This window comes from Cygnus olor, chromosome 2 (assembly GCF_009769625.2).
Source record: "Cygnus olor isolate bCygOlo1 chromosome 2, bCygOlo1.pri.v2, whole genome shotgun sequence".
Lineage (NCBI taxonomy): Eukaryota > Metazoa > Chordata > Aves > Anseriformes > Anatidae > Cygnus > Cygnus olor.
Window position 1 is genome coordinate 26,265,628 of NC_049170.1, and position 20,077 is coordinate 26,285,704.

General features: G+C 43.1%; 1 protein-coding gene across 8 annotated transcripts in view; it reads left to right on the forward strand.

The window, feature by feature from the left end:
• Positions 1-7,497: 7,497 nt before the first annotated feature.
• Positions 7,498-20,077, forward strand: part of PPP1R9A (protein phosphatase 1 regulatory subunit 9A) — a 147,246-nt gene continuing 134,666 nt past the window's right edge. For 5 of the 8 annotated variants that reach the window (XR_005817568.1, XR_005817569.1, XM_040549614.1 and 2 more), the window contains exons 1-2: positions 7,939-8,088; positions 9,040-10,718. Coding sequence is in view for 6 of the 8 variants with exons in the window: in XM_040549614.1 (XP_040405548.1) it covers positions 9,264-10,718 (1,455 nt within the window). In the remaining 2 variants the exon portion in view is untranslated. Of the gene's footprint in view, positions 7,851-7,928; positions 8,089-9,039; positions 10,719-20,077 lie in introns of those variants that run through there. The other 3 variants (XM_040549615.1, XM_040549618.1, XM_040549619.1) reach the window with 3 other exon arrangements.

Genomic DNA, 20,077 nt, shown 5'->3' on the forward strand with positions numbered 1-20,077 from the left:
TTCAAGTACTAAGCAAAACTGTTTACCTACAGCAGGGATTTTTTAAGACTGATTAGATGGTGTTTCTACCGTATGACCTGCCCCAGCTGGAGATAGATTTCATGCCTGGTAGGAAAGGCAGACGCTAGAGAGAATATCCGTGGTCTAGACATAACTGCTGTAGAGATGTAAATAAATGTTGTTATTCCTTATCTGAAAGCTCCATTACGACCTAAATAGATGGATAATAAAAAAGGCCAAGTTCTTTTGCTCCTCATGCACTCCTTAACAACTTCTCAAATTTGACACGTTGTTGGCAGTTTTGTACCCATCTGTATTTCCCTTCTGCCTCCACCTCCTCACCATCTATTCCTAAACACTGTGTTTTCTCTTTCACATGGCACAGTATGAAACTAATAGAGACTGCTGGGTAGCAGGTCTAAACTGGCTTCAACCCCTGTAATCTCATTCTTCTTCCTTCACCCTTCAGTCCAGCCCTCTCTCCTCCCTTCTTCTCAGCCATTTTCTTAGACAAGATAGTGCCTGGAGATGTTGGTCATTTGTAAGAGATGTATTATATATAGCAATGCCAGCACAATACAGAGGAAAAACAACTTATATGACCCCATTATAAAGAATTTCACTGTAACTGTTCAAATTACGCAAAACTGTTGCTAAAACAGTTTTAAAATTGCATTCTGTTTCTCCTTGGTTCTGCATCCACTCCCACTCACTCGCTAAAGGCTTCTTGGTGTTGGTGTATTTGCTACTGTTAGCAAATGCACACTCAGGCAGCCTCTTTGAAGTATCTGCTTCTGCTGCCCAGGCAATAGCACATATAAATGCCTTGGTCCAAGCCCTGCTACTCGGTTATTTACTAAGTGATCTTGTTATTGTGCTAACGTGCCCATGACTCCATGCCTGAATGAATGAAAATGGTCACCTTTGACAGGGGGCACTTGAATAAACAGTGGCCCTCTCAGACCCCAGCGCCATTCACCAGAGCTCTCCAGTCTCTTTGTCACTTCACAGTAAAGTTACAAATGACCAGATCAGACATAATTTGTTTTGTGAAAATGGATGGGCGGGTTGTGCGTAAATATACCTTTCTGTAGTAGCAAGAGTGCTTTTAACCTCTGTTTTACACAGACACTTCTCCTTCTGCAGAGCTAGGGGTCCATTGCCTACACCCATTTTGCAGGCTTATTCTAATGCTTGCTGATCCAAATCGTGGCTTCTCAAATTCTTCTAGAGATGGGTAACTTCCCTCTGAGAGGTTGTGCACCTGCTTTGTGATTACTAGAAATCTATATTGCACCAATTTAACTATAACTAACCCAGCTTTCCAGAATGCAACCCTTTTCTTGAAGAAAAAGTAGAACTATTCCAGGTAATAAAAGTTTTCATTTTCCTTCTATCTTGTGTTCCTGCTAGCTTCCACCTACTCAGCATTTCGACTGATTTTTTCTTAAAGAAGAAAAATCATTTTATCACTGGTCTCACTTTTGTGTTCTCACTGACTCAACAGGGAAATGATAAGAGGTTCCCCATGTCTAGTGATGCACCTTTCCACTTATAATCACAGAACTAATGGAACATAACCCTTAAGAGCAAGGAAGAAACCATACTTTTTTTCCACTCCAGGTTGTTTCGCATCAATACATTGAAACACATCTGCCACAAGCCAGGCGTTGCCCCTTTCATCCGATAGGGAGAGCCAAAGAGCTGCTCTTCACTCACCTCGAAAGTCATTATCTAAGATTTTTATATATATATATATATATATATTAGACACCTGAGAGTTTAATATTAGACCTGCTATTCGGCATGTAGAACTGTGATCTTTCTTTTATCTGTTTTCCTGGTGGTTTTGCTTGTTCAAAGCTGGCTATGTTATAGGAGCTGTTCCTGTGTATTTTTGTCTTGGGCAAAGGCCTAGGTCCTTGAAAAGCTTTTCTCTTCAGACTAATGCAATTGCTTGTTCTGTTTTATAAAATATCGATGTCATCCTATTCCTCTGTAATTCTATTCTGATTAATGTGAGTGTTCCTACCCTTTATTAAAGATGTCACTGTAAATTTGTAGACTTTGATTTGTTAATTCTTGTGTTTTGTGTTTCAACGTGATGGCAGTTTTCTCAATTTTCTTTTTAATGGTGTGATGAACTGGTCACCCTTTATGATTTCTCTTTCCCTTTACACAAGAGCTTTATTATTAGCTCACAGCTATTCTTTGTAGGCACTTCTAACTGGTAACTTGAATATCTTTATAGTTTCTTTACAGCAATTGCAGCATAGTGATAGGGCTTCTATGCTTTGGCAAAGAGCACAGCTTTTCCAAAATAACAGACTATTTTTAAGCTGACTTACTTTTGTATAGCCATATAGAACATAGTAATTAAGTATTGAATGCTCTTGTGCACTAAATTAAACTGATTACCAAATCTAGCTTTGAGAGAGTATTTTCACTGAGGGTGTATTAGTTAGACAGTACCTGTAAGGCAGGGGGAAATGCAATCCAAGTGTGCGGCAGGTAACTGAGGTATGGGAAAGCTATGTTTTGTTGTACAGTCTAGAAGTAGTAGATTACTGTTCTTAGCTAAACAGCTGTGTTTTATTATTATTATTATTATTATTATTTTATTTGTATTTGTTTTAATTACTATTTTTTAAAAGGAAAAAGGTGAAACAGATGCATCTGGAATGCAGCCAGATCAATGTTACCTGGACGGCTTGGGACAGGTTATTTACAATGTGAGCCCCAAACCAGGCATATTCATCAGCTTCAGGGTGCAGCAATCCAGACAAATATTTTTCCTGCTTGCCAATGGATTTCACACTGCGAGGCAGCGCTGTTGTGCTGCATTTTATGAACTCCAGCCTCTGTTTCTCTCTCTGAGAAGTCATCTGTTGCCGTTTCCAGAATGAGAAGGCTCCAAAGTACAACTAAATTTGAATGGTCAGTCACTTGGAAAAAATGAAAGCTAAAATTGCCGTCTTTTCTTCCTCATGGCACAAAACATTATCTGATTAGGCAAGGTAATGATTATTGAACTCAGTAATCAGATTTACTTGTGTGTTATATTGTATCAAGTACACTTGTAAGCTCTGAGCATCTGGTATACTTCTCCCCGTCCTCCCAATTTTCCTCTGGCTCACTAAGTGCTCTTTCTTTAAGAATAATAGGGGATATTTACCACACAAGAAATACTCTGAAATAATGCTTTTGCACAGACTGACAAACCCCATTATTTTCTTTATTCTAGATTCTGTCAAGAACATTTTTCTTTTCAAGAGAAAAAGGATTTTATTATAATAAGAAAGTGTGTACCTTAAGAAACAATATTAATCATGAAATTATTATGAGGCTCCCAACAATCTATTATTTCTGCTTCTGATTAATCAACTGTGACACTTATGGAAAATATAACTACCTTATTTAGAATCACAGATACATAGAATCACCAAATGGTTTGGGTTGGAAGGGACCTTAAAGATCACCGAGTTCCAAACCCCTGCCATGGGCAGGGACACCTCCCACTAGACCAGGTTGCCCAAAGCCCCATCCAGCCTGGCCTTGAGCACTTCTACGTTGTAAACCAAGAATATGTGAGATGCAAATTTTAGCCATCCTGGTTTGGAACACTTAAAGCACTAACTTTTCCAGCTCTGACTCTTTCTTGCTGATGTTGGTATGGAGACAGAGTTCTCTATGCCATATACCTACATATAACACTTGTCTGAAGAATCAAGGTATGTGACAGGTACCATTCACCATACTAAAATAAGTATTTTACTCATTCTGTCAAATAGCTGTTTTCTGGAAAGTTTTCAAATATTTTCTCTACCCGAAGAGCCTAACATGAAGTTTTGCCAGGGTTTGGTTTTTAGTAAGCTCCTAACAGACCGAACATGTAGTCTTTTCCTTTGCCTTGAGATCGTGTGTTTTCTGCAACTAGCTGGCATTGATCTAGCTAGGCTGGTAACCGATAATTTTCCGTGTTTTGCTAAAAATTCAGAGTTCAGTGTTGAGAGCTGGCGTTAGGAGGCTGCATACCTCAAAACACAGCTCTTTTGAGCATTCTTAAGATTTCTAGCTTTTAATATTGACAAAACCACTATTTCAACAATAAGTGGTTGCACTCAGAGCGTAATTCACATCTTTCCCTTCTGAAAATTCCATTTTGTTTTCTAGCCATAACTGTACAGTTCTTAAATGGTTTAAAAGTGGAATGTTTGAGAATGGACGTGATGGTCTCCTCACTGCAATTGAGAAAAGGCTATTACTAGTCTGAGTTTAGGCCCTCATAATGCTAATATTTGCCTTTCTGGTAAACTGCTAGAATATGCAGTTTTGTTATCATTACCTCTGGTTTTCTTCAGCTCATTCAGGACAAAGTTCTTTTTATTCTTTTTTGACTCTATTCTTGAGCTTGACATGTTCTGTGTAAAAACAGCACAATCTTCTTGCCAAATTAGCGGTATTAATGATCTCCCATTTTTAACTATTAATGCCTTCCTACAGAGAAGAATTACACTTAGTGCAGTAACACATTGTAAATGTTTGAAACTAAAGCCTATTGACTCCTTATTACGGCTGTTTGTTGTTTAATTTAGTCTGGTGCTACTCTGGTACAGGGGAACCCTAACTTGAACTTATCTTCCAAAATGTATATATATATTGTTCTTTTTCTTTAAAGTAGATTATGTAATAAAAATTCATGTCTGAGTGTTAAAAATAGAACTCAATTCTGCTTATGCTGTGATATGTGTAAGGAAGTAAATCCTCCCGTGCAATGGCCTGGTGGGATAGCAGATAGGGGCTTTCTTAGCCAAAGATCAGAGGAGGGAAATAGTTTCCATTTACTCCTGTGAATACAGATATTATCTTTCAGGACTTGAAAGACGTTGACAGGAGATGGATGATGGAATGACTTTCTTTTTTTTGCCTGAGCCACATAGAAAAACTTGTATTGCCACTCTGCTGCATGAATAAATTGTTATCTCAAAACCTGAGTAGCTTAGAAGCACCAAAGTGACTCAAAACAACCCATCGATGACATCCAAATAGTCATGTTTGTAAGTAAATATAATTCACACATCTAGAATAAACTGAAGATCAATTATTTTCAGTCTTGGAGGACTGTGTAAAAACTGGTTTAAAAAGATACCGAGTACAATTTGAAGTGATGCTGTCAGGTTAAACAACTGGGGTCTCTCTTCCTGTCATATGTGCAAATTCACGATTGTTTGAATGGAGTTGTTACTCTGGCGCGAGTAAAATGACTCTAGCCATTTTCTAGCATATGCAAATACTGAACCGAAAAGATTTTAAATTTGCACTGTTTGGGAAGCAGAGGAATTCTGTAACTTCAGTGAAGTTAGTCTGAATTTATACTAACATAAAAGGAGGGCCTTGGTCTCTTATCTTCCCCAAAGTATGCTCTGCAGCATTTTAGTGTTCCTCAGGAATTAACAGAAATGTCAGTCATGCTTTAGCAGAGTCTAAAAATACCTTCTAGTTAAACGGATTGTCACAGAAATACTGAAAATGTAAAAGGACACACAACTGTGATTTTTATAGTTAGGTGCAAGGCCGTGCTCACATATGAAGAGTCTCTTTTGAAAAGTGATGTTCTAATCAAAACAAAATACAGTTTATTATCCTTGAGACTACGTTAATGCTCTTTAACATAGACACTACGTAAATAAAAGATGGGATTGAAAAACATTTTGTAAGTGATTCGTGTGTGTGAATAGCTTAGATGTCCGTGGCCAAAGTCGGAGCCCCTAAATAAGGTCCAAACTGCCTCTGACTGAGCAGCCAAAATTGCCAGCAGTTTCTACAAGTCTTGGTTGTTGTGATCATGAGGTGGCATTGGTGGAACATGAAATTACTTAAAATAATTTTGCATTAGATTCTGTGTGAAAGCTGGGTAGTGTCTGCTTGAACTGCTACGCTGTCTACTTACAACACATATAAGAAGAATCAAAATGTAATATATCATCTTTCTCATCATGGAAAGCTTGGGATCTATTGTGTGCTCCTGCTGTAAGCATCAGCAAGTTTCCCTGCTCTCCACCAGAACATAACCTAGAGAGAGTTTACACTATTCTGCCATGAAATAATATGAATGATTTCTTGGGTACATTGTTAAAAATATTTATTAGGAGGGGAGAAGTGTCCATTTTGTTTGCAAAATTTCTATTATAAAAATCATTTAAACAATATTTTTGGCTCTGGATATGGTCATGGATATCTTGACATAATTAGGTGCTAATTAGTCTCTTTAAAATTGCTTCAATTATTTCATCTCATTTAGTATTTGCTTGTGTCACTTTTTTTTGCTTGTGAATGTAAATTATAAAACTCTTCCAGATACACATCTAGTACACGCTAAGATCTTCAAGCACTCTGCATATTTAGTATAAAATCAGAAAGGAAACAAAATGTTCAAATTTCTGCTCTGTGTCCCTATTCCTCTTCAAGGAGACTTGAAGTTTTCTGTTCGTCTCTTCAATAGTCAAGCGGCTCTCTTAGTGTTCTTAACAGGCTTTCCGCTACAAAATCATACCAACAGAAGGGCCCTGCCAAGATCCTCAGATCTGCGGTACTCTCTGATGGTTTGGCATTTAACAGGGGGTGTCCTGGTTAGTTGAAATAGTTTTCGTCCTGGTGCGGGCAACCTCCCACCGGTTTCCTCACCACAAGAAGCTGTGAAACCAGCGTTCCCTCATCCTTCTGCCTTGGGATGGGATCTCAGGCGGGCAGCTTTCTGTAACAGCATGTGGAGCTCACAGGCCAATACCCTCGGGAACTGCCTCCCTCTCCAGGCCTCCTCTCCTCCCTGCCGTGGCGTGGCGATGCTCAGCGGCCCCCAGGGCAGCGGACACCCCCGGGCCCCTTGCCGTGCCCCTCTCCCCGCATCCCAAGTGGAAGCCATGCACCACCCCACGAGTAAAAGATTTGTTGCTTTCCTGTCAATTTAAACGTGCTGGATATCGAAGCCAACATTTTGAGCTGCACACCCTTGCTGCAAATAAGATTAACCACAGATCGACACCTGTGAACACTTAAGGGTATAGCCGCCATGCTTCAGTCTCATTAAACTAATGAATTAAGTCTGCAAGGCTATATACCTGATGTCTTTATTTTCAGCCACTGGCACCTTCATTCTGTATGCCTAATAATTATTTTTCACGATTTGCAACGCACATCTCCAGGCCATTTTTTTTTTTTTTTCTGGATGTTTACGCGACTAGTTTTCCAGGCCGTTTTCCTGCAATTAGTTTAATGAACTTTGCTTGGGAGTTGCTATGCGATTACCGGCCGTTCCCTGCTTGGGCTGCCAGTTTTACCCGTTGCCTACAGGTTCCGTGGCGGCGGCGCGGGGCCAGCAGGTTGTGGTGCCGCCAGTCCAGAGCGGCGAGCTGTGAGATGCCCGGTCCCCCCCTGTCCCCCTTGTCCCTCCTGTCCCCCCCCCGTCCCCTCCAGCAGCCCCCGGACGGAGCCAGAGGCGGCAGCGGGGCTGCTGAGCGCCGCGCCCGGCTTTGCTGCGGGCGCATTTCTCCTCCGTGTCGGCAGGGTTCAGTGGCTCGTTTCGCACAGCCGGCGAGGGAAGGCGGCCGGCTCTCGAGCCGCACCTCCCGCCTCGCAGGCTTCCCCTCCCCGCCGCGCAGGGACCCCTCGGCCTGCACACCGAGGCTCCGACCCTCGCCGGCGGCGCCGTGGGGGGGGGAGGCGAGGGCGGCCGTGCCCGGCCCCGCCGCTCGGCGGTACCCGCCCGGGGCCGGCCCGCAGCGGGAGGGCTGCCGGCCGCCTGCCCGCCTCTCCCCGCCCGGCGGAGCGAACCACTGCGGCTGGCCCGGGAGGTGAGGCACCTGTCACCGGCCGTGCCGAGCCGAGCCGAGCCGAGCCGAGCCGTGCCAGGCGGAGGGGGGCGGGCGGACGGGCGGGCGGCTGCGGCGGGGCGCGGCGGCTTCTCCTCCCCCGCTCCGCGGCGGTGCCCCGGCCGCCTGCAATGGCGTTGAGGCGCCGCGGCCGTTGCCGGCTGCTGTCAGCCGCCGTTCTCCGCAGAGCCGCCGGAGGAGGAGCGGGGGCAGCGGCTGGGTAAGGCGGCGGGGGAGCCCCCTGGCACCGGGCTTTTGTTCCCCGGGGCCCCCGCCGCAAGGTGCTGCCGCCGCGGGAGGGGAGGGGGGTGTGGGTGTCGGGGGGGCTCCGGTGCCGTGCCCTCGGCTGAAGTTGGCTTCCCGCAGCCATCGGCGCGGGGGTGGGCGGCGGGGCGCCCCGCAACGGGGGCGAGGAAATGGACGGCGAGGAGACGGAGCCCGGCAGGCACCGGGGGGGCAAGGGGGGGGGGGCTCCGGGAGGCTCCGGGGAGCGGCCCCTGCGACCCCCCCGGCAGCGGGAGCGGCCCCGACCCCAGCCCCCTTCCTGCGGCTCCTCTTCGGGCCCGTCGAGGGGTCGCGGCGCTGCCTGAGCCGAGGGGCAACTTCGTGCGGCCGGACCTCCGTCTGTCTGCGGGCACTGCGGCCGGGGATGCGAAGTTTGGGTGCAGCTCCCCGGGCCGTTTTTTGGGGAGCAGCCTCTCGGAGCGCCTCGCCTTTGATGGCATTTCTCCCATTTCCCTGAGGGAGCTGGGGCCGGCTCGCGGCGCCTCGGAGAAGCAGAGCCGTCGCGTTTGCATGCATTGCTTCATATCGGTTGATGCACGTATTGCCATGGTTATTCGTAAGTAACTCAGGCGTTTGGGATTTTTAATTTTTTGGAAGAATTCGGTAACAGAAGTAGCGTTTCCATATTGCCTTTGGTTGTGTGTCCGTGGCGCCGTACTTCTTTGTGAGCCCTCCGCTGCCGAGTGATGCCCCAGCTTGCAAATTTCTCAGCAATCAGCGTGCAAAAGTTTGGGCTGACAAGTCTCCACGTGCTGGTGTAGCGTGAGATTTGTATTTTTTCCACTTCTTTTGTAAATCTGTCGAATAACTGTAAAGGGAAATCATGGCTTAGATTTAGGGAAGTGCAAGTACGTGACAATTCAGAGAACCCTGCTTTCTATTGCAGGTTGAATCTGCTGGTGCTCTCCAAAGTCCTCGCTCGTGCTGCCCTGTCGCAACTGGCTGCGTGTGCTTAGATACCTGCCTCCAGAGCTTCTCTCGAGGATGGCCCCGCTGCAGGGCACTGCCTCCTAAGAAAAACCCTTCCCAAGCAGAATCTCGGTTGTAGCAGATGACTGAGAGCAGCACCGCAGAAACTATGTAAGGTGGTTTTGCAGCCCTGAAGTAAACATGATGAAAACGGAGTCTTCAGGAGAGAGATCAACCCTCCGGAGTGCCTCTCCTCACAGGAATGCTTACAGGACTGAGTTCCAGGCACTGAAAAGCACCTTTGACAAACCGAAATCAGATGGAGACCAAAAAACGAAAGAGGAAGGAGAGGCCTCTCAGAGCAGGGGAAGGAAATATGGCTCAAATGTCAATAGGATTAAGAACTTGTTTATGCAGATGGGCATGGAGCCCACTGAGAGTGCTGGAGTTGCCCCCAAAACCAGGGGGAAGGGTGGCCCTCCATCACCTCAAAGACGAATCAGGCCCAAAGAATTTGTAGAAAAAACAGACGGTTCAATTGTAAAATTGGAATCTTCTGTTTCGGAAAGGATTAGTAGGTTTGATACTATCCATGATGGTCCTTCTTATTCCAAGTTTACCGAAACTCGGAAGATGTTTGAGCGAAACGCTCACGAAATGGGCCACTCCAATCGCTATTCCCCAAAGAAAGAGAAAGTGGCGTCCAACGAACTTGCGGATGAGTGGTGCAGCTCTAAGTCTCACAGGGGCAGCACCGATTCCCTGGACAGCCTGAGCCCCAGGACAGAGACCGTCTCCCCAACTGTGAGTCAGCTCAGCGCTGTTTTTGAGAACGCTGACGTACACAACGTAATCGTTTTAGAAAAGGCAGAGAACAACGAAGAGTACTCCGTAACTGGTCACTACCCGCTAAACCTCTCCTCCACTGTCGCGAATATCTCCTCCCCTGTTGCAAACCTTGAGGGCTTCAGTCCTCTGAAAGATGCCAGCACGTGGTCTCCGCCAGCCAAACAGGCTGCAGGCCCCATGTCTGTTGAGCACTCTCAGCAGAATAGCACGCCGTCAGCACCGAGACAGAAGGTGTCTACAGGCACTCCGTCAGGTTTAAAAACAACTGAAGAAATAAAAAAGAATACAGAAGCAAGTGCTGACCTTGTTGAGAGCTCCGTGGTGAGTCAACAGGAGTCGGTACTTGACAGCGAAAGATGTGTGGACAGTTCTGCGAGGAGTAAGTCAAAAACAGACGCAGAAATTTCATTGCGACCAAAGGAACAGTCAGAACACACAGAGGGTATCGCTGATAGACCTGAAGATGCAGAAGCACCGAGAAATTTAGTTTCAGATTTAGCAACAGATGCTGTTTCGGATGCCACCGAGACCCGTTATGATGATGCAAGTGAAAAAGAAGTGCATGAAGATGTGAATAATTTTCAGAGTTCCCATGTGTACATGCACTCTGACTACAATGTGTATAGGGTACGATCGAGGTATAATTCGGACTGGGGAGAGACAGGTACTGAACAGGATGATCAGGATGACAGTGACGAAAATAACTGTTACGAACCTGATATGGAATACTCTGAAATTAATGGATTGCCAGATGAAGATGAAATCCCAGCCAACAGAAAAATACAGTTTAGCCGTGCTCCGATTAAGGTAAACTTTCCTACATACTTTTCCTGCGGTTTGGTTGATTTTCAAACACAGCTTTACGTGAAGTACGCTTTGACAGTTGAATTTGGCTCTGAGAAGATTGCAGAGGATCTCTTGGTATATGGTTTTATTACAGTCAGCCAGCAAGCGTAATCTTAAATGAAGTCAGGAAGCTGAGCTCTGATGAGCTTGTGTCATTTCCTAGGCTACTTGATGGCTGACTGAGCTCACAGAAATTGAGAATGACAGCGAGGCTTATGGACTCTGAGAATTTTAACGTGCACGTTTTGACTTACACGACTCAACTATAATCACACGGCGAAGCATAGAAGGGGGTATTTGGTGGCCTTTGTGCTGGTTGTTGTGTTTTCCTCATCTGAAGTTGTGCCTTCTTTAGATCAGATGGCTTTTCTTCAGCTCTCCTCAGATGTTCGTTAAAGTCACTGTGTTTAAACACTGCGTCATGAAATGTAGTGTACTGTTGTAGAGTGGTTCTCCCTCACTAGCAGAGGGCCGTTACTGTCCTCTCTGAATTGCTCTCGTCTTTTCTAGTAGCATCTTCACCCTTTTAAACTTTACTAAACCCTTATTCATGTATATTTAGTATATGTCACTGCAAGTGAGAGGCTACAGAAAGGTAAAAGTCACTTGGTTAAAATACCTGGCTGGGTTTGTTGCAAAGTTCTTTTTGCTTTCTTTTTAAGTACCTTGAAATTATGGCTAAGAATGTAGACTGTCATGGGTATTTTCAGCTAGGAAAGAATACCTAGCTGTGCTTTGTTATACCAGCGTTTGACTACTGAGTCTCAGGGATCTCTTATAGAAGCATTTTATTTCCAAGCGGTGCAAATGGTCTCAAGTGCACAATGCAAAAACATAGTCATTTTTCCAGAAATGGCTTTTGAAAGAGCCAGATATGGTGGAGTACTTGAAATGTACACATTGTTAAATTTAAAATCTTTGATTCAAATCCACTTTATTGTTATTGTGCAGATTTATTAATGAAAATTGTTAAGTCAGCTAACAAGTATCACTGCTGAACATGAAGGAATGTGATTTGCAAAGTCTGCTTTTACACCATCTGTGGTTTGTGTTAGGGTAATGTATATATGTTTGCATTCGGAAATCTTAATCTGAATGAATTAACCAGGTTTCCACATTTGTTTATTGGGGGAGGTGGGGATGGAAGAAGGTGAATGGTCTTGTGTTCTTCGAGCTTGTAAAATACCATTTTTTACACTGAAACAAAATATTCAGAGCCAAGATAATGGATTTTTGTTGTTGTTGTTGTATTTTATTCAGGCTTGTGTCATTCACCAAAAATTCAAACATTGTTTGTGCTCCCTCTGGATTATTCGAGTAATTAAACTAGACTGTTTTCTTTAAATTTTTTGGAGATGAAGTAGAGAAAACTTGTATTACAAAGGATTATGGAAGTTCCCCCCTCCCTCCCCTTCCCCCTCAGGCTGTCCGAACAGACAAGATGACGTTTCTGCTTCTGAAAAGTTTATCAATCATGCACAGAAAATTGCTTTATAATATTTATTACAGTTCCACAGTATAAGAATTCAGAAAGCAACTACACTGATATTATTCTTGAGCTGTTAAGAAATTTTGCTTTTCCTGTTTTGAAAGAGCTAACAGTGGTGTTGCTGCTTTGGTATAGTACTGTGGCCTGTCTGAATTATGCTGTCATGCTCAAGTGTTACAATAATATTCTCTTTTTATTTAGATAAAACACGTTTCTTCTTGAGATCTTCATGCTATGTTTATTTCATGTTATGTGTTATCAAGTGATAATAACAGTCCATCAGGAAAAAGCTCTAAAAGTCATTTGTTGAAGTAATGAAAGAGTCCATTTGTCATGGCTTTCGGAATAGAGCGTTCTTAACGAGCTTACCCAAAGTAAAAGAATCATTTCTTTAATGATTTTAGCATCTTCATTGTAGATAGCAGGAAAACAGAATAAAAGCTGCATTTAGAGAGAAGAGTGTGGAAGAGGTTGGGAGGTCCCCATGCGAGTGCTTTTTGTCCCAGGCGCCGCAGACACGTGCAATCCGCTGGGCACGTGGGGAAAGCAGAAGTGAGACCTTGAGGAAGGCCCGCGCTAAGAGGAAGAAGTGCAGCAGAAGCTGTGGAAAGGGACAAGCTGCTTGCCTAGCCTTCCCCCTCTCCTCCTGCGCTCCGCGACTCCCTTGGCCACAGCATCACTGCGGGCAGGGACCTGGGGAAGGGCAGGTGGGGAAAACCCTGGGGGTCTTTGGGAGCTTGTGATCCTCTGGGATCCCGCATTGCCTCTTTGACAGCCTTGCTGATTCAGCACACTGCTAGGAGGTCAACACCCACCTTTGATAAGCAGTTTCTGTCCCGCAAATGCGTGTCAGTGGTCAGTGCACAGAGCAAGGGGGACTTGTGTTCTGTCCCCTCTCGCACTTTCGGCATACAAATTTAGCAAACCACTCTCTTCAGCTGCCCAGTGCGTGGAAATGATGCTCGCTAGCCAAAGAGATGGTAACCGTGTAAGAATTTTTTCCATTGTTGACAACCTCATGTGTTACTGTGCATAATGCCTTTTGTTAATACTTTTCTTAGAAGTTGTCTTATGCATAGTATAACTGAGAGAGAAGAAAACACAAAGCAACTTAGGAGTATTTTCTGAACTGTTGAAAACCAATTTGCCTTTGTTAAAATAAAGCAATTTGTGCTCAACTACTCTGCTACACAGCAGTATTATAAGTCCAATCCAAACTTGAGATGTTTAGTGCGAATTTCACGGTATTGTTCCTCCTCTCTCCTTCTAAAGGTGAGCTCTGAAATAATTAACAAAATTGGCATTTGAATTTGTATCCTGTGAAATGAGTGGGTAGTGAGTGCCACTCAAGGGTCTCAACAGCATAAACGTCTTTAAATCAGTGATGGTTTAACTATTTTTTTCGAGGGAATTTTCAGGTAGATGTTTAAGAAATAAATGGGACGAGCGCTAAGATGGAAGAGCAAGGAGATTCTGTTACCACTTAGGGGAAGCCTTTTGTCCTTTTAGTCCTGCTTTGGACTTCGAGAGGTATTGAAATATAGTCAGGAGGATGAACAAATAGCGTTTTATTTATCACATTGATCAAGACTGAATTCTGCTTATTGCCTGAGCAGGAAACTTATTTAGAAACTTGCTGTGAAGAGAAGCGCTCGAGTCAACGGTTACTGGCAATTCTGCTCTGTTGGAGTCTGTAATTTCCCTGTCATGGATCCTGTGCTCCATGGGCCGTTTACTCTGCTCTAGGACTGTGCGTTACGGTTGCTGATCTTGTCTGTGTCAGAGTAGGTGGCTGCCCAGCGATCATGGCAGGCTGGGGGAATTTCTTGGTATTTGGAGTGTCGCATCACTGACGTGAGCGGTTGTGCACCTCCAGGGAGCTTAAGTCAGCTCCGCACCAGTCCATTAAAAAAGTCTAAAAGAACCCAAGGATTGGTGTTCTTAGTGGGAGTGGGCATGAGTGTGTACGTTGCTAACATGGTATGTGTGTGTTGATAGTCTGTTGAGTGCTTATGCAGTGATACACTGACCCATCCTCCTGTTTGTTTTTGGTGTCTGCTCAGTGGTATGACTGAAACTCCAAGTGGAAGAGGTGAAAATGATACCTACGTGTGATGAGAAAAAATACAATCAAATGTGTTTTTTTTCAGGATGCTTTTCTTTGAAGACAAAAGCAGAAATTCTGTGGTTTATTGGTCTTTTGTTGGGTTTGGCAGAGTTGCCTGGGGTTTGGCTCTAAAGAATCACAGAATCATTGAGGTTGGACTTGATGATCGTGGAGATCTCTTCCAGCCATTAACCGAGCACTGCCAAGTCCACCACTAAACCATGTCCCTTAGCACCATATCCACACGTCTTTTAAATACCTCCAGGGATGGTGACTCTACCACTTCCCTGGGCAGCCTGCTCCAGTGCCTCACAACCCTTTCAGTAAAGAAATTTTCCCTAATATCCAACCTAAACCTTCCCTGGTGCAACTTGAGGCCATTTTCTCTAGTCCTGTGGCTTCTTGCTTGGGAGAAGAGACTGACTCCCACCTCATTACGGCCTCCTTTCAGGTAGCTGTAGAGAGCAATAAGGTCTCCCTCTTCCCCAGACTAAACAACCCCAGTTCCCTCAGCCACTCCTCATAGGGCTTGTGCTCCAGGCCCTTCACCAGCTTCATAGCCCTTCTCTGGACACAAAATTTGCTGCTTCCCAAACTTTGCAGGCTAATTGGGCAGGTTGGGCCATCAGTGCACAATTCATTACCTCATATCTTTCCACACTTTAGCACATGGGAATGTAATAATTGTCCAAATCATAGACCTTTATGAGCCATCCTTCCTCTGTCCTGGATGGGATTAAGGTGTAAGATAAATGCTCACCTTTCTTCCCCCAAGTCTGGTATCTTGGTAGCTGATGGCTACATCTTCAGTTAGTGCCCTCTTTCTGGCACGAGATATGTGTTGAACCATTTAAAGCTGTTTGGAGAAATTGGTGTCTGCTGCCGACCCCCCTTGTGCAAGTTTCCGCTGCTCTGACTTTGTCCTGCCTGGCTGAAGGGCTTGGGGAGGGCAATTTGGGATGGGACAAGGGGCCTCCCAAGGTGGGAGGGAGGCCAACAGGAATGGAAGGGATACAGCAGATGTCTCCTCAATGCTAGGGCTAGTTTTATACAAAAGGGTTGTAATCACTTGGGTCTGTGCTTCATAGGTTCTTTCTCTCTTCTGTGGTGCAAGGTGAGTATGGCATTTCAGTTTTCCGGATTGTGTTTTGTTCACATTTTCTTCAGGAATCTGAATTCGTGATTCTCTCTTTTTCTCAAGTGAGCCTTTGAAGAGGTTTTCCAAGAAGTGCCATGACTGTAATTTAGTGTAAAGTATAAATGACAGTTGTATTTACTGGAGTTGACGTGAAATTTCTTAGGAACTATATGCTGTTTTTTTCTTATTTAAAAATCAGTTGAAGGAGTAAATTTTTCCTATAGTTATTCCCCATTTCTCTCATTAAAACATATTCAGGTTTGTGAATTGTGGTGAAGAATGAGTCTGAAACAATTTGACACTATAATTACATTGGAAATCATTACTCCCCAAAATATTATTATTCTTTGTCTAATAAACATCACAATAAGGAATGCTGAAAACATTTTCAGGTTTCAGTGTTGAAAAAGGAAATATTTCTTGGCTGATTCAACATTTAGTATGGTATTTACCCATGGTTGTTACGATGTTGATGAATTGTTTTGGATCAGGAAGTCATACGTCAGAGTTAACCTGTCCACAAGCATTTTACGGTCCCAGGCTCCAGTCTTGCTCATGCTTCTATGCGTGTTTCAATTAAGTGAATATGGAGGTGAATTTGGATGATCTCCACATCTCCTTCCAGCCTCAGTGAGCCTATGATTCTCTAAATGAAGTAGTCTTGGCATGAGTTAGGGCACTTCTGGGAGGTGGCTGTCAAAGACAGCGCTTGCAGAAGGATCTGCAGGCTATGTTATATTTAAAATGAGTACAGAATCTGAGAAATTCATCTATTTTTGAGTGGGTTGCTTAAGAATCTTTACAGATAAATAAAGATGTGTAGCTTCCTTCTGAAATCACTGAAAGGGTATTGCTCTTTCCTTAAATTTGCTTCTCCACTTTAGCTCCTGTGTCCATGCTTTGGTTACAGCATTAGGAGAGGAAGGTGGTTTTGGCTGAAGCATGAAACTAGGAATTAAATAGCCTTAGGCTCTGGTGCTGATTTCTCCTGTAATAATGAATAAGTCACTGAACCTTTATGCTGGTATTTGAGCTCTGTAAAATGGACAGCAAGATGTTTAACAACTCTATTAATCCCCATTTGTAAAGTAGTTTTAGATAATGAGCTATTGTTTGGGTAGCTTGAGCTATGTATATTCTGCCACATAACATGAATTTATGCATTTTTTCAGGCATAGGGAACTCTACAGAGTAGTAATACAATAGATTGTATTGTATTGTAATCAGAGATTGTGATGATAACTTTCATTATTTTTAAAAGTTAACAATTTAAAACTTCTTTGTGCTGGTGGTACAATATAAAGAGCATTTCTGGGACCTGGCTTTATATTTTAATTACATTTGTTATGAAAAATCTTGGCAGAACCTTTAATATTTTTTGTCAGGGAAAGGAACAATAAATATTTTCCTGTAAATACTAAGCATTCAAAGACTGGATGCTCTCAGATGAAGAACAACAAGGAAGGGATAAGGCATTCCAGCACAAGTTGGTATTTTAGGTATTAAAAGGTAAGTCTCTCCTACATGGTTATCTCATATGTGAAGTGCATTATTGAGGTGGGGTTGTATGCTTTCACATGGTAACTTCAGGTGCAGACAAGTTTTCTTATATTAAATATTCAGGAAATTATATTGGAATACAGTAAATAGAACAAAGCTATTATTCTAGCACAATATATTGTGGAGAGTTTAATTTCACTACTAGGTCTAGGGACCGGTTATTCCTGGATGCAATGTTCATACACAGTTGCTGAACTAAACACAAATAATGTTCCTTAGAACTTGGGTTTGTAATCACTGGGGACATTCGAGAAGAGCCATTTGTAGAAACCGAGTTTGCGTTGAGTGGTTGGTTGAATGAATCAGAGGTTTACGTGGTTTAAATTTAAAGGGGTTTCCAATTAAAGGTTTTTTATTTTGGAAATGCAGACTGAGAAGCCATAGGGAAATAGATTGAAATTAGGTGAAAGAAAGAGCTAAGGGAACTAGCGGTGGAGGTTTTGGAACCTCCTTGATTCAGAATTAGAAAAACTGTATTTGGGTTTGCATCCCAGGAAAAGGCAGAGTACACGAGCAGAAGAATCATGGACTGGACTAAAAGAAAAGTCAGCCAAGGAGAATATCAGAAGCTAGCCAAGAATTTTCAAGGAGTGGCAAAAGTGGTTGTTCGAAAAAATGAAAGTTGTCAGAGAGTTCAGAAGTTTTAAGTGTGAATAAGGTCTTGCCAGAAATCAAGCTGAGTTTGACCTTGTAAAGGAATATAATCCAAGTAGTGGAAAGCTTTTTATCCATTAAATACAAAACAAGACAGGAAGCGGGGCATTATGCAGTAAGCAGGAGGTTATGATTAGAGCTATCATCCCCAGTTTATATTAACGTTTTGCCTTCATTTTTGATGCAGTTGGTCATGTTGAACGTAGGGTCACGATTAAGAGTGAAATAAGTGTGTACGGGAGGAAACTCTGACAGTGGAAATTCTTCGAGTGAAACGAAGATGAAATCTCAAAGTTCCCAGTGCTCAGGTTTGATGGGGGCTGGAAGGAGGAAGTTGTATTTCAGAAAGTCTTGTAGCAAACATTTCAAAACACACAGAACTAACAGCACTATCAAAATAGAGATGGTAATTTAACTGCAAAAGAGCAAATGCAGCAGCTATTTTTCAGAACATAGAGTAGTAGAGGTGGTTCTGGCAGCTTGAAAATTATTAATCTTTTTTTTTTTTCTATAGCAAAGCAATAGAAGAAACTTTAAAAAGAATAATTGAAGTCAGGGAGGCAAATGGAAAAATGGAATACATGTGGATGGATTTATGAGAGGTAGCATATGTCAGACTAAATTAGTATCTGCCTTTGATGAGATGGAAGACCTTGTTAAAAATTTCAGTAGTTCTCTTTTCGGAAGTGGGAGCATGCTAATGACACTTGCTTATGGCAGCAAGTGGGGAAGCCTACCATTGCATAGAAGGATTGCAGTAAAATACGGGTGACTGGGAAGACGTGAGTTGTGGAGGTGGATTTATGGGCTAAGAAGTTTCACAGCAAACTCTCTCATTTGTAGGGAGAGAGCTCAGGAGAAAGCCACCCTGTGACTCGCTCGCGCAGAATGACAGCGGCAACCCGCAGCGTAATGCAGCTGTGAGGAAGGGAAATGGCATTCTAGATACATGAAGCAACATATTTTGGTAGCGGTAGGGAATTTCTGAAAGTCTTTTTATAACTCACTAAGGAGACTTCATCAGGACTGTGCTGAATTTTGCTTCAGACGAGCGAGTTTGCAGCAGAGCTGCAGGAACTAGCTGCTCTTAATCTTTCTTTTTCTTGGTGAGTTCCATCATAAAACAGGGGGCTTAATAAATTTATCTTGCTCACTGAGGGATGGCAAAGTCTTGAAAAAGAGCATAATTGCATCTCTGGTATATTCATAAAGAAAAAGCACCTGAGGGCTAAGTGGCAGTGTTCCCCTTTTAAGGTGGGATTGAGCATTTTCCAAGTAGGATTAAAGCATTGTAATGGCAGGCAATGACACAGACAATTTCCTTCTCTTTTCCTATTCTCCTAATAGGCTATTGTATTGTCTAACAGTGTCTACTAATTCTGTTAGGGGATGGAATTTCCTTCAGTGCTGTTGAATTTGCAGGCCACGAATAATCTGTTAAAAAAGTACCTGCCATTCCTGCAGTTAAACGGTACAAAACGATACCTGTTGTTCTCCGGTGTCCTTCTTATAGGGAAAGTATCCTAGTGAGAGCAGAAGCTAATTTTGCTCACCAGAACTGATGCAGGGGACCTCTGAGCCCGCTCGGGTATTTCCATATGATAAAGTCAGGGTAAGGGGTGAATGTGGAATTTAGCTCTTACGAGAGGTTTGCCTTGTGTTATCGCACATGCAGCAGTGCTTTTTAGTCTGTGCACATCTGTAACTTTTTTATGTTCCTCTCTGCAGTTTCCATCTACCTCATTATTCAGTGCATGATCTCAAGGGCATAAGATGCCGGTTCTCGTTGAAAGAATATCTTTTAATATTCTGACTGTGCTGCATGTAGGCCTAGTGCCTTTTAGTTGATAACATTCCTGTATTATGCATTTAGTATTCACATTATTTGTTTAAAGGCAATGAGCTATAGAGGCTCTTAAAAGTCATACTATCAAATTCCGTCTAACTCATCTAGATCGTGGCCTTCATGGTAAAAGAACCTCTCAAGGTTTTATCCAGCTTGTAATCATCTTCACATCTTTAGAAGTTTGCAGTCATTTTTAAGATTGACATATTCAGATATTGACATATTTCGATTCTCTAGGTATGTGGATTCTGACATATTCAAGTATTTTACTGATAGCTCTGCCTGCCTAGAAGCCAGAGATACCTGTTTGTTAACGTCAATGTGGGTAATTGTCCAGTAGACTTTATTGTGCATGGACTTCTTAAACAAAATACTTAGAATATTGTAATACTCTATAAGGGCAAACCAGGGAAAACTCTTGATTCTGGAGATTTTGAGCACTCTAGGGAAAAAAAAAACAGTAGTTATAAGCTGGTATTTTAGAAATGTGGCAAAGTGTACTAATGAAACCAAGAATGTTTCAGTA